This window comes from Cyclopterus lumpus, chromosome 14 (genome assembly GCF_009769545.1).
Source record: "Cyclopterus lumpus isolate fCycLum1 chromosome 14, fCycLum1.pri, whole genome shotgun sequence".
Classification (NCBI taxonomy): Eukaryota; Metazoa; Chordata; class Actinopteri; order Perciformes; family Cyclopteridae; genus Cyclopterus; species Cyclopterus lumpus.
Window position 1 is genome coordinate 19,753,901 of NC_046979.1, and position 17,972 is coordinate 19,771,872.

Consider the following 17,972-nt stretch of genomic DNA (forward strand, 5'->3'; position numbering starts at 1 on the left):
GGTTGTCTTTTCCTAACTCCTCATGAATTCTCCTTCCCATCTTTCCTTGACCCTGTGACATTCTCCAACGAGGTCAAGGAAGAGTGTTTAGGAATAGGCGTTAGGAGGTACTTTTGACTATTCAACCGCAGCCATCGTCCCTGTGCTACTCCATACTCACAGTACACTTCTTTCCTCAGGTGGAAGACTCCTAAACTCATCCTCTGGACTCAATCATAAAAAAATCGTATACCTGTATCATAAAGCTCACTATAATAAGAACTTGGAGAACTTTAAATTGTTACGGTTACAGTATTGCATGCAATTTCCTCTGTTTTGATTGGCAGGATGTTGATATTAATGCTTCAGGCTATTTGATCCTTGAGAAGCTTAACCACACAGCACAGTGGGCACATTTCCCGGAAATTCCACTCATTACAATCACCAAGCCATTTAATAAACACCCTTTGTCCACACGGGGGCACCACACCTCCATTTACCACACATGCGCATGTCTTCAGGGGCCTTGCGTTGCCTGTTGACGTAAGCAAAGCGTCAGTTCGATACCATCACAATCAGAAACCGTTTGTATTGCCAAGGAATGATGGTGATTCGGTGTCAAGAGACAAAATAGGAAATAGAAGCATCTACAATAGAAAATGTGAACCATATATATATATATATATATATATAAGAAATGCATTAAAATGTATTGTGTGGAAGAGCTGCACATATGCAAAGAATATGTGCATGTGGGGAGGTACAGATGTGTCAATGTGCTGCTTCACTGTGCATAACGCCTACATTACAATGTAGTTTACAAAGCCCCCCCCCCCCCCCCCCAAAAAACGTGTTGATTCTTAGAAGCTGTTGCTATTTGCTTTTTGTTAAGATTCATTTTTGTAATTCATTTGTAGTACTGTGAATATCAATCACACCACATTTCTTATCCCAACAGAAGTGGCCACAATAAGTAAAAATTCAAGCGTGTCGCATTGTGTAGTAAAAATAGTTTTATTGAAATGTTTTACAAAAAATACAAACTGTCACTTAAGCACAAATCACACAGCATGTGTAAGGTCCACACACACACACACACACACACAATAAATAAAATGTTCAACGTTAGAGAACAGATGAAGAGTCAAGTCTAAAGGAAGGAGGTGCAGGTATGCGCACATCTCCAGTAAAAAGATAATGACACAACCGGATCCATCTTGAATGTTCTGCGGAGCAGAGGTATAGGCCCGGGCATGTCGTCGCAGTATACAAAAAGATCATGCATTCATAATCACAAGATTAAAACTCAAGAATGAATGAAGATTGAGTCTCACCTCAAGCACACTGAACACAGTTATACAAAGAAAAACAAGATACAACTTTAAACCCTGAAAAGGGGTTGAATACATTTAATCTCTTACAAAGAGACAAGTTATACGAACATCAATCTGAATACAACCTGGTCTTTCCCCAGCATATTACACCCTAGCGGCTCCGCTAACCGATATTCTTTTAGATATTTGCTATTTAATAAGGCTTCTGATTCATTCTTCTCTTCCTTGCATAGGGTTCCTGAATACTAGGTGAACCAAAGGGGCAAGCTTCAACCCAAGCGACTGTTAATGTTTTGTTCAAACACCAGGCACCTCCATGTGTTGCTGGGACATGGCCGCAGGAGAGAGGGCAACACAAGTCAACACTGCAGAGGAATCCAACTCATTGTAAAACACACAACACGTGGAGCACAAGAACAAATGCTTTCCCCATCAATGGTTCATTATTACACACGGTGAAGCCACATAAATTTAAAATCAGTTTGGTATTGCATCTTCCCCCGCCAGTGGAAGTCCTGTGGTGGCAATTCACATTTAAAATGGAATAAATACAGACTTTGGTTTGGCAGCTGGATTTATTTATCAATAACTAAACCATTCTTCTTCCGATAGCCCCCCATTCAGAGTGGAGCCATGCGATACCGCTCTGTGCTAAATATCAAGAAAATCTCACCAGCAATAATTAGTTTCTTTTAAAACCAAAAGGCTGAATTAAAAACTAAATACCTGTCACTTTACCAGTGTAACTTTCCAACCAGCTGTTACAAAGTCATATTTCATGAACACTCCCAAAATAGTCACAAAGGAAAACAAGAGAAAACCTGTGCGGCCAGTGTGGCCCCGTTGACTTCACATTTGGGATGGATGTTAGTTGCGGAGACGCTTGAGGGGACTTTTGGGTGTTGTCTTGCACTCGTTCCTTTCCCGGATTAGACTTAATCCCTTCTTCTGTATGTTAGAATGTATTTGACTGGTAAATCTGATCAGCAGTTTTCAAGAACTATCAAGTCCTGCTAGGGCAGTCTGAAGGCAACCTTTGTATTGCTAGTGTGCAGCAGCAAGAAAAAGGCTTGACATTAGAACAGTAGTCAAACACTCCTGGCAGAGTCTGCAGGTATGAATATGACGGGCAACGTTCAGCCAATCCGCATTGAGCGTTCTGCACCAAGCCATGTTATAAAAACAATACTGTAACTCATCACTTTCTAAAGAGAACCATCAGGTAACATATAAAAAGGAGTATTTGAATATCCGCATCCAAACAATGAAACACTGAAATGTTTGACAGCAAACTAAACCAAAGGAAATAAAACCAATCATTTTTGTAAAGTTCTGCAAATAAACTAGGTTTTTTTTTCCGGTCTGTATAAAGGTCCATTTTAAAAAGATGACCTTGCAGTGTAACGGGGCCAGGAAACCGCCGCTTCCTCGTTCCACCTGGTATTAACATGCATCCTGGCTACATGAGATGGGTTGAATTCAGGTCACATGCCAGACCAGGCCAATAATCCTTGCATCATCACTGCAACAGCGAGGGACGTGTCAACCCAGCCCTTATGCTGCTCTAAGGCAGGTCTGAAAACCCAACCTCCCCCTCCACCCTCGTAGAAGCCACTCAATGTACACAAAGGAGTCTTTGTTTTCCCTCCAGCTTGCTGCAGCCAGGACTTTGAAGTGTTTATTAGTTTCCTCCCAGCAGAGGAGACAGAAGCCTCACTCCAGAGGGCCGGTGCTGCTGCTGCTGGCCTTGACCCCGGCCCTGCTGATGTGCAGCCAAGGCAGCTTGGCGCAGTTCTTAAAGAGCTGCTCGATGGCGATGTGACGCACGTGTAGCTCGGACGCCAACGAGTCTTTTTCCTGCACGGCCACAGTCAGCTCCTCGAACACTTCTGAGAGAGAGAGAGAGGCTGAGTCAGTGGCTTCATTCACACACAAGATCAACTTATACATAGACAAACAAGTGAGATAAAGAAAATCAATAATACTGATTACTGAAGGGGCAAAGAGCAAAGACAACATGACAGAATATGCATCTGCTTACGATAAACACATAAAAACATAAGGACATCAGTGTTACTTCTTGTACCATGTAGATCATAAAAAGCATTGCTCCTAAATAATCAATGATCAATAACCTCCCCATCTGTTCTGTGTTCAGTCAAGATACATGTATGTGGATATGTGACTGGGCCAGACACCCACTAGACTTCACTTCACCAGAGGACATCTTATATTAGCTGCTCGTGTCATCTCCCTCTTCACACTGGCCTGAGAGACAGTCTGGCTCATTTCATCGCTCACAACAGAAGACTGAATATGAAAATATTTAATGAGAATTAATTAAAAACGAGTGTGCCAAACGACGCTCTATTACGACGTGATGTGTTGAGTAGAGAAGCCTTCTGTTCATATTAAACTCCCGCCTGTTGAAACACTTCTTTCTTTCTTCTTTTAAATCATACCGATTTTTCCTGAGGGCTCCAAGAGCTTTGAACTTCAGGTCCAAAGGATGTGCTCAGTCTGCTGATTTGCACAAGTTAACACAGAATGCCAGTAAAAACACAACAACAACACGTACTTTGAATCTGCATCAGTAGCTGGGTGTTCAGCTGATGGAGTTGGTCCACACTCATTTTAGTCACTAAAAGAAAAAAAACAGACCGTTTTGATGAGTGAGAGGAAACGCTTGAAGAGGAGCAGACACATTTATATTAGATTAGAAGTTGCTCAGTGATGAACTTCTTGTCATCCCTCGTTTTAAATGTCAAGATACAGAAATCTTTCTGAAACACACATGGGTTTATACATTGTCATATTCATGTAATGTGTTTATGTAACTCTGTAATGCTGTTCATTCTGTACACATGACATCTATTGCTTCTGTCCATCCGGGGAGAGGGATCCTCCTCTGTTGCTCTCCTGAAGGTTTCTTCCCTTTTTTCCCTGTCAAAGGTTATTTTTGGAGAGTTAACCTGATCTGATGTGAGGTCCTGGGACAGGGATGTCGTATGTGTACAGATTGTAAAGCCCTCTGAGGCAAATTTGTGATATTGGGCTATACAAAATAAACTGAATTGAATTGAATAGGCTAATTCTAATTAATTCATGCATCAGTGAGGTGAATGAGAGCCACATGCACATCTTTAAGAGGAGAGTTAATCATGCGCGTTGACAGAGATAACATTAAATGACACAAATTGATCTGGAAGAGAATAAATACTTGAAAGCAATAAAGAATGTTTCAGACCCATACTGCATAACATATGCCATTATTAGTTGTCTGTGACATAAATAATGACATTTTCCACCATAGGTTGGTGCGTAATGATTTACCAGAATGCATGAAGTGTTTGATTAGTTTCCTGTCCAATTGCAATATATTCAGATTAGAGTGCATCCACGATCTAATGTAGAGATGGACACAGAAATAAAACGCAAACCGTGTACCTGTGAAATGCCTGTCATCTTTCATTTTAAGGCACAGAATGTTAATAAGGGGCCTATAACTGTACGGGGCTCTGCAGTCATAAGCAGCTTTCGTAGTGACAAGACATGAGAAAGCCAAGGACATACTGTCTCGAGGTTTGAGGAGAATTAACCTTTTCTCTGGAGGGATCACTAGAGGAAGATGACGGACAGACCGAGTAGGAAAGTATTTTCTGTTCCTGCGTTACCGTTTTGTCTGCTGCCTTTGAACTAATAAGTGCTCAAAAAGAAATCCACGACTCAATTACACACTGATAAGAAAGTCAAGTGAAATATGTAACGTGCTCACGTTCATCCGTGCTGCTGCCCGGGTGTCTGTGCGGCGTTTGTCCTCCTCCCGACAATTGCTTCCGACTGCGAAGGCCGTTCCTGCCGTCACTGGACCAAACGTCGGATCGCGACTCCTGCAACAGTCCCAGCTCCTCCACCGTGCGGCACTCCAGCATCCCCATGGTGTAGTCCGGCAGCCCCGTGGCTTTACCCGCGTCCCAGCACGGCGTGTAACGGGGCACCTGGGCGTCCGACTGGGGCAGCAGCTTGCAGTCACTCTGCTGGCTGTAACAAAGGAGCTTGGCCCCTCGTCTGCTGGGGCCGTTGGAGGAGACAGAGTCTTTGTTCTGGGCATACTGGATGATGCGGTTCAGTTTCTGGCTGACGGCCAGCCTCATGCCCTCGTAGGCACTCCGGGAGACCTTGGAACGTGACAGCTTCTGGTTGGCGATGAGGTGGCATTTCTCGAAGCAGTCTCTGTGGCCGCGCAGGGACTTTGAGTGCAACAAGGTAGCAGAGGAAACACCTGCATTCACAAAGACATAAAGCAATGAGCCAATAGGAACAATGCATTTAAAAGGGCACAGCCACACACAGAAAACTGTCAAAGTTATGACTGCAACAATAGAGCGAACTCCAAAAAGCAGGGTTCCTAAACAATAAAAGAAAAAAGCATGTGAAATAGTTAACGGAAAATAAAGCAGTGACGTCAACAGGTAGAGAAATGCATGACTTGCCCAACAAATAAAAGTATAACAGCATAAAAGTGAGCTACAACTGGCAGATTGACCTGTTGCGATCTCTCTATGAAAGCTGCTTAATGTGCAGTGGATTAGCCAGCAGAGCGTTGAGATAGCAGGGATCATAGTCTGACCCAGACTCACTACAAACACATCAAGCATATTTGGAAGGGAGGAAGGTGTCCTTGCTTCGTGTGTCCGTCCACATGAAGCAAGGCTTTTCATTCAATCTGAATCTGCTTTTGTTGTACATTCGGTTGTCAGAATCGATATTCCAACAGCGGTGGTGTTTTAGCTTCAAGCTACTGTGTTAACTGGTGACTTTGAAGCCGTATGTGTCTGGTGTGCTCGGAGCAACTTAAGCAAATGGCTGGCGTAGATAAGGTCCACTTGTTTAGGTTGCATTTGTGATATTTGGTGGTTAATGCCCTTGCAGGGCTCGACAAGCTTCTGCATTTAACCGCACTTCCTTTGCCAAACTGCGTGGGCAGACGTCAAACTACATTCCTCGGAGGTACCTCTGAAAGGGGAAAGAAGTAATGCTTCCTGGATCCAGTCAAAACAGGTCACGCTGTAACGCTGTAACCACTTTAGCGCGCACAGAGGAAATTAGCCAGCAAGTGGACCAAAATTTAAATAAGCGCAGAGTAAAATGGGCCAGGGCTTGATAATCAAAGAGAAGCTGAGGGTGAAAGAGAACGAGAGTGAAAACTGCGTGCGTTCACAGGTGTTTGTGTGATGGCCTTCTTCTACAGCCAGCATTTCTCAGCAGACAGACGAAACACGCTGGAGGAGATTAGTCACCGTGTTCATATAGATTTAACCGCTCACTTGGCGAGGTTTTCCTCGCATGCGCTTTAGAGCAATGTGCACAGGAAACCACAGGACATTACTAACACTAGCATTAACTAACACTTCATGACCACAGTCAAATAGTCACACACAGGGCCCTAGTGTGGTCTGCAAGGCCCTGTGTAAAGGATGGAACACACACACACGGTTTTGGTTTCCTTTACACAGGGTTTTGACAGCCATATCCGATTGGGTTTGTGACTGACAACCTGTAAGCTGGCAGGTCCCACACAATATAGGAAATACTAAATTAGTTTCTTTGTTGCAGTCTTAGGAAATTAAACTTGTCTTTAGTATTTTTGGTAATAAAATGGGTCAGAACAGAATTGCAACTCCCAACCGTTTCTTAAGCGAACAGCAGTGGCTACAAGCAGAGCTTCCTACTAGCATCACTTTAGCAGCTGAAGTTGTGTGAAAACCTGGACTGAAGTGTTACTCTATTAAGTGTATTGTTGACAGAAAAATGCACCAATTTGTTATAAGGAAAAATGTCTTGTAATATCTCTGCCCCATTTTCTTTCCTAGCATGTCTTTTGAAAGCTTTCTGTACACCTGCAGGATCAAAACAAACAGTCCACACCTAATGGGGACCGTCCGCACATTTTATATGCCTCAGGACACAGGAAGGTTTGAGACCATTACGCAACTGTGAGCGCAGAGGTCTATTCTTAGCTTCTGCATAGCTGTGTTGTGACCCGAGTGCCTAGAAAGACAGACCTTTCCGATAGATTAGTCTTGTGAGGCAACAAACAGCATCAGGTATGAGAGTCTCCTGTGCGAGAATGCCACCGAATCTCCAGATGCTTTGCTAACAGCTGCGCGAGCATTCTGCCTATCAAACAGCCGTGGTATAATCCGATCAGTCGCAGTCTTTGGACTACAACAAAAACACACTGACTACCACTTCCCTAGCAGGGAAATCATTGGCCCACAACCAGGCCAGTGCACCACCAGCCAAAGACCTCACTGCAGCTAAGCAGCTTAGCACTACTGTCTTTCATGACACATGCACACGCACACGCACACGCACACGCACACTCTATTCACTGGAGGTGAATCAACATTGTTCGGCTGTGACAGTTAAGGACTACAACGCTGACGACCAATGGGCTTGTTTTTTCCTGCCCTCTTGTACGTCAACTAACAGAGACAAAGCACGGACATATGATTTGGTCTGATGTTAAATATAAACATCCGCTTTTGTTATTCACGTTTTTCAGTTGTTTCACAGAGCAAATGTAAATAAGACCACCACTAGAATCAGTTTAAAACAGAAATCGAGTGGTCCAGGTTATTTAAAGCAAGAAGTAATGATATGGAACTGAACAGAAGACAATGTTAACAAAAGCTTATAAAAAAAAAAATCAAAGATTTAACATCGATTGTCTTTTATTTATAAATTAGGTGATGGGTCATATTTAAAATAGGGCTGTCCTCGACAAAGACATTGTTGGTCAACAAACGCGCAATTTTGCAGTTTTGTCAATTTATCGATTAGTTGATTTAATCCACCGATCTGTTAAACTGAACTTCTCCACAAAGAATCACGCAGAAGCACCGCTGTACAGTAATATTATATATATATATATGATATTAATGTTGTGAACCCAAATACACGGGCGTTAAATGTGCCGACGTTTGTGGGATGTCCACAACAAGTATAAAGTGGAAATAGTTGTTATTTCTTCCATGGTGGATGGCAGAAATGATAACTGTTTCCACGGAGTAAAGCCACGCCCCTCTAAGGCGCGAATGAAGTTCATGTGATTGGTTGAAAATGAGGGCGACATCTGATTGGCTACAGATAGGTCTATGTTGAAAAAAACGCATTTGCGAATCCAGTCACGGCAGGGGAGTCTCATAAAACACACATACACATGTGGAGCAATCCACAAACAAATGCAGTGTGATCGACAAATAAATACATACAGATCCACAAACAAATAGAAGAATCCACATAAAAATGCAGAAATGTATTTGTGATTTTTCTTTTACATTGATATAAATGGTCATTTATTTATGTGTGCATTGGAATGTATTTGTATATCCTTCTGTGTGCATTTGTAAATCAAACATATTTGAGAATTGTTCTGTGCGCATTTGTGAATCTTTGCGTTTGCATTTGTGAGTCTCTCTGTGTGCATTTGCAATTATTGAGACTGATCTGACCCCATAAAAATGTGTGTCTGCCGATTAAATATGTCATATAAGCCAACATTTGTAGAAAAGGATATTCCCATGTTAACAAAAATGGAGAACAAAAATTAAGCACTATAAATTTGTATATTTGCATTGTATAGCGACATCTGATTGATCTACAAATCTGATTATAATAATTCAGGCTAATCCTGTCGTAACATAATTAATACTTCTAAATGGCAATCATATTTGATGATGCAAGTAAAACATCCCAGCCACTTCAGAACATCTGATGGGAACAAAAATCATTGAAACCGTGTTTCTATTCAGACAAAATTATGTTTTAGTGCTCTTAACCTTGAAAAAATAAAGTACATTCTGTACAGCACATTATGAACCTGTGCTGCAGGAAAGCCACACATACGCTACCTTCCAATGCTACGTGCCTGTGTTCAGTCAGCGAGAGATATTCCTTCCTGGGTAGAGAGAGGTAATCTATATATTTTCTATACATCTATATAAATCTTAAATCTGAGTTGTGAAGACATTGTTGTAAGCAAACACTGACAAGTTAGACAGATAGCAGACAATGCATGACACCTAGTATTAGAGTTTAAGGCTGTTAAACGTCCTTTATAGAGGTGGTTGCTCACATTGTTACCACATTCTGTAGTTTAGACTACACAAGTTAGTTTATAGACTCACAACCTGAGGACACGGACATATGCTTTGGTCTGATGTTAAATATAAACATCTGCTGTTGTTATTCGCAGTGTTCAGTTGTTAATAAAGTTGTAAATAAGACCGCTAGAATCAGATCAAATCAGAAATCGAGTAGTCCAGGTTATTTAAAGCAAGATCTTGAACTGAAGAGACGGCAATGTTAACCACAGCTTAAAAAAAGTCAAAGGTGTAACAGGGATTGTCTTTTACTTACACATTAAGTGATGGGTCACATTTAAAATAGGGCTGTCCTTGACAAAGACATTGTTGTTAGCAAACGCTCAATTTGACAGTTTTGTCAATTTATCGATTAGTTGATTTAATCCACCGATCTGTTAAACTGAACTTCTCCACAAAGACTCACACAGAAGCACCACTTTAGATATTGTGTTAACCAGAGATGTTAATACATTTCTGGGAAAGAGGTCATTCAGCATGAAAAAAGCCCATTATAAATACAACCATATACAGTAGCATTAAGTTAGAGTGCCATGTTCAGCATATCCATGGACCCCAACTGAGTTTAAACATGCAGCTACCACAGGCAGCAACATAATTACCTCTCTACACCCCAAGGTGAAGAGTTCATCCACAATGAATGAGCTGTTTAGAGGAGCTACAATTGCCCCTGTGGAGTGAGCAGCAACCAGAATCAGCACCGACTGCATCATTCCAGGCCCGCCCACACACACACACGCCCACACGCACACACACACACACACACACACACACACACACACACACACACACACACACACACACACACACACACACACACACACACACACACACACACACACACACACACACACACACACACACACACACACACACACACACACACACACACACACACACACACACACACACACACACACACACACACACACACACACACACACACACACACACACACACACACACACACACACACACACACACACACACACACACACACACACACACACACACACACACACACACACACACACACACACACGGAGTTTGCCATTTTTCCTCAATCCAAACACAGCTGGAAATCCCACTGCCAGGCCTCAGTGAAAACTCGGTTTGTATGATGTAAGCCGATGAAAGAATACATGTTCTGGGCTTTAGCTGGACCTGGCAGCTCAGCCGACATCTTGTCTGACCAGGAGCCAGAGAAGACCAAGAAGACTGTCAGAGAGGCTGGAGGGCTCAATGCATATTCACTAGTGTCGTTGGATCTCTCAGGTGAGTGCACAGCACAGCCTGTCACTTCCAATAAGGCCAGATCAAAAAAGCCTGCCTGGTTTGAATTAGACTGCAAATGAACAATCAAGGCCAAACAGTAAAGCCTGATGAATAGTTATCGATACCAAATTTGGCCATTTCGGAGGGTTTGAATACTGAAGAGATAAAGCAAAAAAAAAAAAACTGTGGCGACGTATATTTGGATTTGTTAACAGTGTTTCGACTGTAAAAAAAAAAAAAACATATTGCACAATCCCGGCTAATTTCAACACTATTACTACTACACAAATGACTTTAGCTTGTTAAAAGCAACATCCCTTGCACAGAAGAGCACCAACGACTGCAGACTGGTTGAACTGGCTCTCGGTGTGGCAACTAACTGCAGCAGCGCTCAGTGTTGATGCTCAAGGCTGTGTGGCCATGTGTACTACAGAGCTCAGGTGGTGCAGCGAGCAGAAACAAAAGAAAGGTCTGAAAGTAAGAAAAGCCCAGTTAGGCAGAGGTTGAGCAATACATAAATAGACACAATTTCTACTCTGTTTTTTGTTATAGAATCCACACACACACACACACACACACACACACACACACACACACACACCTCAGGACTACAACAAAGGTTGCAATAGCTGAACAATCAATCCTGCGTCAAACTGTGCTTGACGCTTTTTGTGTGTGTACAAACAGCCTTCACATTCTTCTGCACCTGGTGTGGGCTGAAGCCTTGCTGATAAACAATGCAAAAAATACTTCAGCATTAGTGGATCTGGTTTGTGTTCATGTGCAGTGCGGCCGGACTTCAACTGTGAATTCTGTGTGCGTCTGCAGCTGACGTTTGAAACAGACAAGTCTGAACGTCTCCATTTCATGCAAGCCTCCCAGCAGATCTCAGGGCGGCTGTGGGTGATAAGGAAAACTTAAGAGTAAGCAGCCAACTCACAATTGGCAAAGCTCTGCTGTGAAAAACATTGTTGCAGTGGCCAGTTGTTGGTGAGCATCTCAGCACCAGCAACAAGGTGTTCAAAATCATTTCTTTTTAAAGAACTATTGTAGACTTTAAAAGGGACGTTCCTCTGATTTCACCGCGAGTACTAGTCAGCCTATTTAAAATAGTGAGGGAGTAAAGTTTGTAAAAAATATTTAAATAAAAACCTGATTATTAAAAACAAGTTGTTTCTGCTAATGCTGCTCTGATTTTCACCCGTGTTCATCTGCATTTTGTGGGTCCCAGCCTTATGGAACGATATTAAATCACCATAGTGCCCTTTAATGTCACACATGAACATTCAGAATCGGTTTGATTTAATAAAACAACAACTCATAAAATATGCCGGGTGGGTGGGTTTTCCTTATAATGAAGAAAAACAAATACACCCGGATTGCTTCAAGAAATCCCATTCATGTTCCTTTGTTTCTCTTTACAAGCAACCTTACAACAGACCTGTAAGTATTTTCAGCAAGCCACAATTCTGGTCCTCTAGTCTGGAAGACATTGACTTTTGCACAAAATCAATGAGGAGTTGGGACATTGTAGATAGGTTGTTCTTAAAAAAATAAAAAGCAATCTTGCTTCTCTTCTACTAAAGATATAGCAAGATGGCAATGAATATTCAGCAGCAGTAATTCACCCTTGAGATAGCATGATATGGTTTAGAACAGAGAGGCACTGGGAGGGTGCGTTTATGTGCAAACAAGAGATGAAAAACATTCTCCCCCCTTCACATGTTTTCATACACTGTGTCTGCGTGTGAGCACTTTTGTTCTCTTCTTTCTCATTGAATGAAGGACGGCACATGAATGAGCACTGTGGCCATTAGGCCGACATGAGAAGGCGGCGGGTACACGGCTTGGCCTTAGTCTCCAATCAGCCGTGTCTAAAGTAGCCGCATGCAGTTTGGCAAGCTCCCCTCGCACAATAGAAACACTCGGCTGCATCAGGAACACATGCTCGTCTGCAAACCCCCCCAGAACCAATAGTTATCTACATAACAGCCACTTCACGACGCACACACGGGCCGCATCAGAACCTGTACCCCCAGAAGTCTTGTCCGGCACAACCAGCAGCACCCAGGGCGCCCCAGTTTTCTCAAAACAATGAAAAAGAGGAGACACACTTATGTAAATGCACCACCGGCTGACTTGTTCCCACCTGAACAGAGCATCCTGGCTAAAACATTAAATGGAACAAACAAAGATGCCCCAACTGAGCCAGACAAGCAACCCCTACCTTGTTGAATGTCAACAGATAAATAACCATCTTTGTTAAGCTCCTTTAAAAAGGCATTCAGTGACCCATACGTCCAGATAGGATGCCAGTGAGTATGAGTATATATATATATATATATATATATATATATATATATATATATTAAAAAAAAGGTCACCTGGAAAACAGCATTAAGTTTTCTAACATGCAACAGTATGCATATAATGCAGCTGCTATACAGGCAGAACAGATGAAAGTAAGTAGTACTACGTGCTACATATATTACACAAATAAATATTCTACTAAGGCAGTAGAACGTCTAATATTACTGCATGTTCTGTGCATGCCAGCAAACATAGGCTATGTCCTTCTACCATTCTTAGATAATAGTTCTGCTGAGTGAGGATTAATGAGCAACTTACTAACACAACTTAAGTTTAGTATTGTTCTAACAATGCTTGTATGAGGCTGTGAGTCTGAAAACTGAAGACTCTTTCACAGCCCACAAAGAGCAGAGCGATTAATCAACACCCCCACGCTCAGCTACCTTATTCTTGGCGACTATATGTCAGTGGTTAGCAGGTCCATCTTTCAATCAGAGGCCTGCCCTAGTCCATGTGTCCTTGAGCAAGACACTTAACCCTAGATTGTAAATCGCTTTGGATAAAACCGCCAGCAAAATCCAATGTAAAGTAATCCCACAACAGACGAGACCTATAAATCTTTTGTGCATATGCATTTCCTCTCGCTGTCAACAGAGTGATAAACCATTCCGGGAGCTCTTAGTCAGCTATATTGCATCGTTGTATAAGTCGTACACAATCATCAAACTGTGCACACATAAACATGCACGCACTGCTTGCAGAAAAGAGTCTTTGTGGACCTATGAGACGAGTGCCTAATGAGAGGCATAACTAATCCCTTCTGATTTGTCATTCTTCTTCAAATAGGCCACTCATTAATTAAGAGATGAAAAAACTTCAAACGAAAGCTCTTGAGTTTGAGTGGCACATCAAACGGGGGAATCACAGTGGTCTATTTTAGAGAGGGCTTTGGGCCTGCATGCCCATTACCCCGCACATACCTCATATGTTATTCCTGGGGAGGATAAAAGAAGCGTTTGTGGAGGATCAGCATACGACCCATCAACAAATCTGAACGGCTCTGTGGCTACATTACATCTTATATTCGCTGTGATAGGAAGAGAGATCAAAAAGAATCTGGATGTTTTCTGCAAAAGTGATTTGTTTGTGTGATCCAAACGCTCAAGACTCTTGGCAGCTGAGACCAGTGCTGATCTATCCACATAAGGCTGTTTATAAATGAATCCAGCCGGAGAAACTGGAAATGAAGATGAATATTAAAAGCTGAATCCCGTCAGACACACAGTGAGTGAGTGAGTGAGTAAGTGTGTGTGTGTGTGTATGTGTGTGTGTGAGAGAGAGGGCTTTTCAAGTAGTTGTGGAAGTCACCCTGTGGGAACAAAAAGTCCTTAAAGAACTACACTGCACACTCTAACCTACAGCTTGCATTGAAACATTAGCTCGCACAAATGTATTAGCTGTACGGTAGCTGTCTTACCTTCAATGCTGAGTTCAAAGCAGACGTGGCAGAAAGACATGGTCCCCGTCTCCGTCTCTATCTTGCAGACACTGCAGATATTGTCATCGTTCAGATCAATATTCACAAACTGCTCCTCTTCATCCATTTTGCTTCAGGGGGAAACGAAAGAGAGCACATGGCTAAATATCAGCAGCTAGCACAACCACCAAGCCATTTTTTGCTAATTAGGTCACATTTTCAAATAAACGTATTAAAAATGCATTTTCTGGGAGTGTCTATGGGGTAATATCTTTTGGATGGCACACTATTTTTGGTACGAAACACAGTAAAGTGGCAGTGTCCTTTAAAATAAAATATTTTAGTGATAAATTACCACACATAATGGATCCCATGGTGTTAAACATAATTGGATGTCATCCCCATACAAAACAACAACAACAATCAAAACACAGGCATAAAATAACAGTTATCTCTTTAGGGAAAGAGTGTACACTTCAAGACTGGACTCACATTTACAATGGGAAAGTATGAAGGAAAGAGAAAGAGAAAACAAAACTGACATTCATTAACAAATCCCCAGTGGGAAACCCCCACAAGCTGTCAAAGAGCCTCAACTGTCAAAAAGCAGTAGGAAACTAAATATTAGATTAAAGATAAACATATGCTCCGGTGTAGCTTTCCCCACAAAACATTTACCAATATTAGTGTCAGTGTTGCACTATCAGATAGCTAGAGACTGGAGTGGTATCTGTAGCATTGATTTGTGCAACCAACAACCAGAAGATGTACCGCTGCAGTTTATTGCATCTAGCATGCTTTTAATTGCATTGGAGAAGCTAGTTACTCCAGTTAGCCTGATGTTTCTCTTAACAATTCAACTCGTCCTACTTTTCCAACCACATGTTTAAAAAAAAAAGGGTATTCAAGGTTTGGGGAAATGAATTTCACCCTGACAGTGATGAGGAAAAAAGCTTTGCAACAAAATGAAAAGAGAAAAAGAAAAAACACATGACATGTTGATTTGAACAAACACATTTGAATGTGCAACTAGGTTTGAAAAACAAAACCCCATGTCTGTGACAAGCCGCACATAATACACGTTACGGGTGCTGCAGATGATGAGCGCGGTGTTGTCTCCGTTCTGAGTCATTGTGAGAGCCATAACGAGGACAATGAGACCGGCACTACAGCCACACGACGTTTGGCAGAGTTATTGAACACTTCTGGGGGTTATGGATACATGTCTACGTACTTCCAGTGCAACACATTAAAGAAATGCAAGTAAAGGAACCGTGAAAATTGACATATTAAACTCTAGTTAAATTGGAGGACACTCGGCGTAGTTTTCAGTAGGTTAGCCGGTGATGGTAATACCGAAGGGGGGCTCGGGTTTCATCTGAACTTTTCACTCCGTTGGTTTAACGTTAACATACAACGTTTACCTTCGCCGTTACGCATTTGTTTCCCTCCTCGACAGCAGTTTAAAAACCTCAATGTCTGCGGAATGACAGCTCGTCTCGAGGCAGCTGGAAGTTACTAAAGTATTCACGTTAAACAAATATAGGCTAACGAGAAGTTAAGCTAGCAGCACACGGGCATCCTCCGAGTAGCGTTCCTCCGGTCTGGCTGCTTCGTGACCGTTATTTAACGTTGTTCAACAGCGCGGGAGCCGACGAAATGAGGGTGCCGCCGGTATTTCGGAACACCACTTTTGTGAAAGTCACCTGTATCTTGAAGAGTGTGTGTCGGCCGGCTGTCCTCTGTGTGTGCGGACCCCTCGGTTCTCGTTCGCCGCGGTGAGCACACAAACATCCAGCGCGTCACGGCAAATCCAGAGGATACACAGGAACCTCGCTCCCCTCTCAACGGAATGACCCACTGGTCTATGTGGGGGAGGGAGTCAGTCGTCATTAGTTTAATTATCGACGGCTCTGGCCCTAGTGAAACGGGAACAATGTGTACTCATTTTTCCTATAATTAACACGTATAAGTGTGTCATGGAATGCATTCGTTTTAATACACAAGCCGACTCTGGAAGCTGGACCCGTGAATACACCCCTACGGTCGAATCGAGGTACATCTCCCCGGCGTCATCAAAACATTTCCCTATAAACGAATAATTCGGGGTTTACGGCATAACTATGAAACGTCGCCTAATAAATACAACATAGCGCTCGTAAAGCCCGTTGTTGAATACATGATATGAGGCAGCAGGCCTGTGTTTCCGCCTTCTCTTCCCTCGTCATGATATTCTGTTTTTATTCTCCTTCACTTGAGGTCACACGTGGGAAATTCCCGCGAAAGACCGATAGCAATAACCGTTAATGGCTTTAGGGGCAATTGTGCCATTGTTATTTCCGAATAACTGACTTAGTAGACATGTTCTTTAAAGTGGTTTGCCCAAGTATTTTCAACTTACTTTTTAATAATGGTGGAGTGGTATTTATAGAGTCACCTGTCCTGCTCACACCTCCCCCAATGACTTCAAAGTCAATTCATAGAACACATTTTACAAGACGTTTACTAACATTTACAAATACAGTAGCACTAGCTCTGACTGTGAAGGCCTCGACTTGCTGGGCCTTTCTATGCTGTTACCTTTTGTCACAGCTGGACTTTGTGACTACACTTTTCTGTCCAATACAGCAACAGCTAGAACTGGAACGACAATCACTGGAAGTTACTTTGTCAAATACTGGTCCTCAAAAGTCTAATGTCATTCTAAAATGACTATGATAGGTTTTCATAGATCCACTGACAATTTATTCTGAATGAAAACAATCTGATTTTGGACTTTTATTTTCGAAATGATATTTTAAATTGTTTGTTATTTTGTTGTTGTTGTATCACTAAATGAGTAGTCCAATTAGGCCATGACTAAAATAAAAAATGCCTCTGCATAATCATGGATTATGCTGATATCTCACATACTGCATTCAGTTTATCAGTCAGTAGTTTACTGAATGGCTGCATGGCCCCGGGGAACTGACATTAAAACTGTACAGCCATGCATCTGCAATGGCGGGCCATTGTAGTCTAAAGCATGATGCACGTGTCATGGTATGTCTGTTCAGTGTATCCTGCATGTGTCATGAGCTGCTTTATGTATTCCAGGATGATCCAAAGAATGCCACTCTGCATCTTAATGTATGCTAGACTGCCAGCATTATGCAATTCCCACACCACACCTCTCCTGTTGCATGCGTGAACAGCTGTGGCTCCTCTGAAAGGATTTACCTCAATCAATAATCAGTGAAAGCGCGCATGATAAACTGATGTCGTTGAAAAGAAAAAAAAAATTGAAGGCGGTTAAGTGCTGGAATGTGACTCAGGGGTGATGCTATAATAGGCTCACAAACATAGAGCTTACAGAGAGTTTGTGCCACCTGCTGGCCAAAGTGCAGCAGTACAACTACAACCAAAAGACGCATGAAAGTATTGACCCAA

At 42.3% G+C, this 17,972-nt stretch overlaps 1 protein-coding gene across 1 annotated transcript; it reads right to left on the reverse strand.

The window, feature by feature from the left end:
• Positions 1–975: 975 nt before the first annotated feature.
• c14h21orf91 (chromosome 14 C21orf91 homolog) lies at positions 976–16,742 on the reverse strand. Its single transcript, XM_034550255.1, has 5 exons — positions 16,250–16,742; positions 14,544–14,674; positions 5,089–5,595; positions 3,892–3,954; positions 976–3,202 (listed from the first exon to the last, which is right to left on the reverse strand). The coding sequence occupies exons 2-5, from the start codon at positions 14,668–14,670 to the stop codon at positions 3,027–3,029; spliced, it is 873 nt and encodes a 290-aa protein (XP_034406146.1). The 5' UTR covers positions 14,671–14,674; positions 16,250–16,742; the 3' UTR covers positions 976–3,026.
• Positions 16,743–17,972: the final 1,230 nt, after the last annotated feature.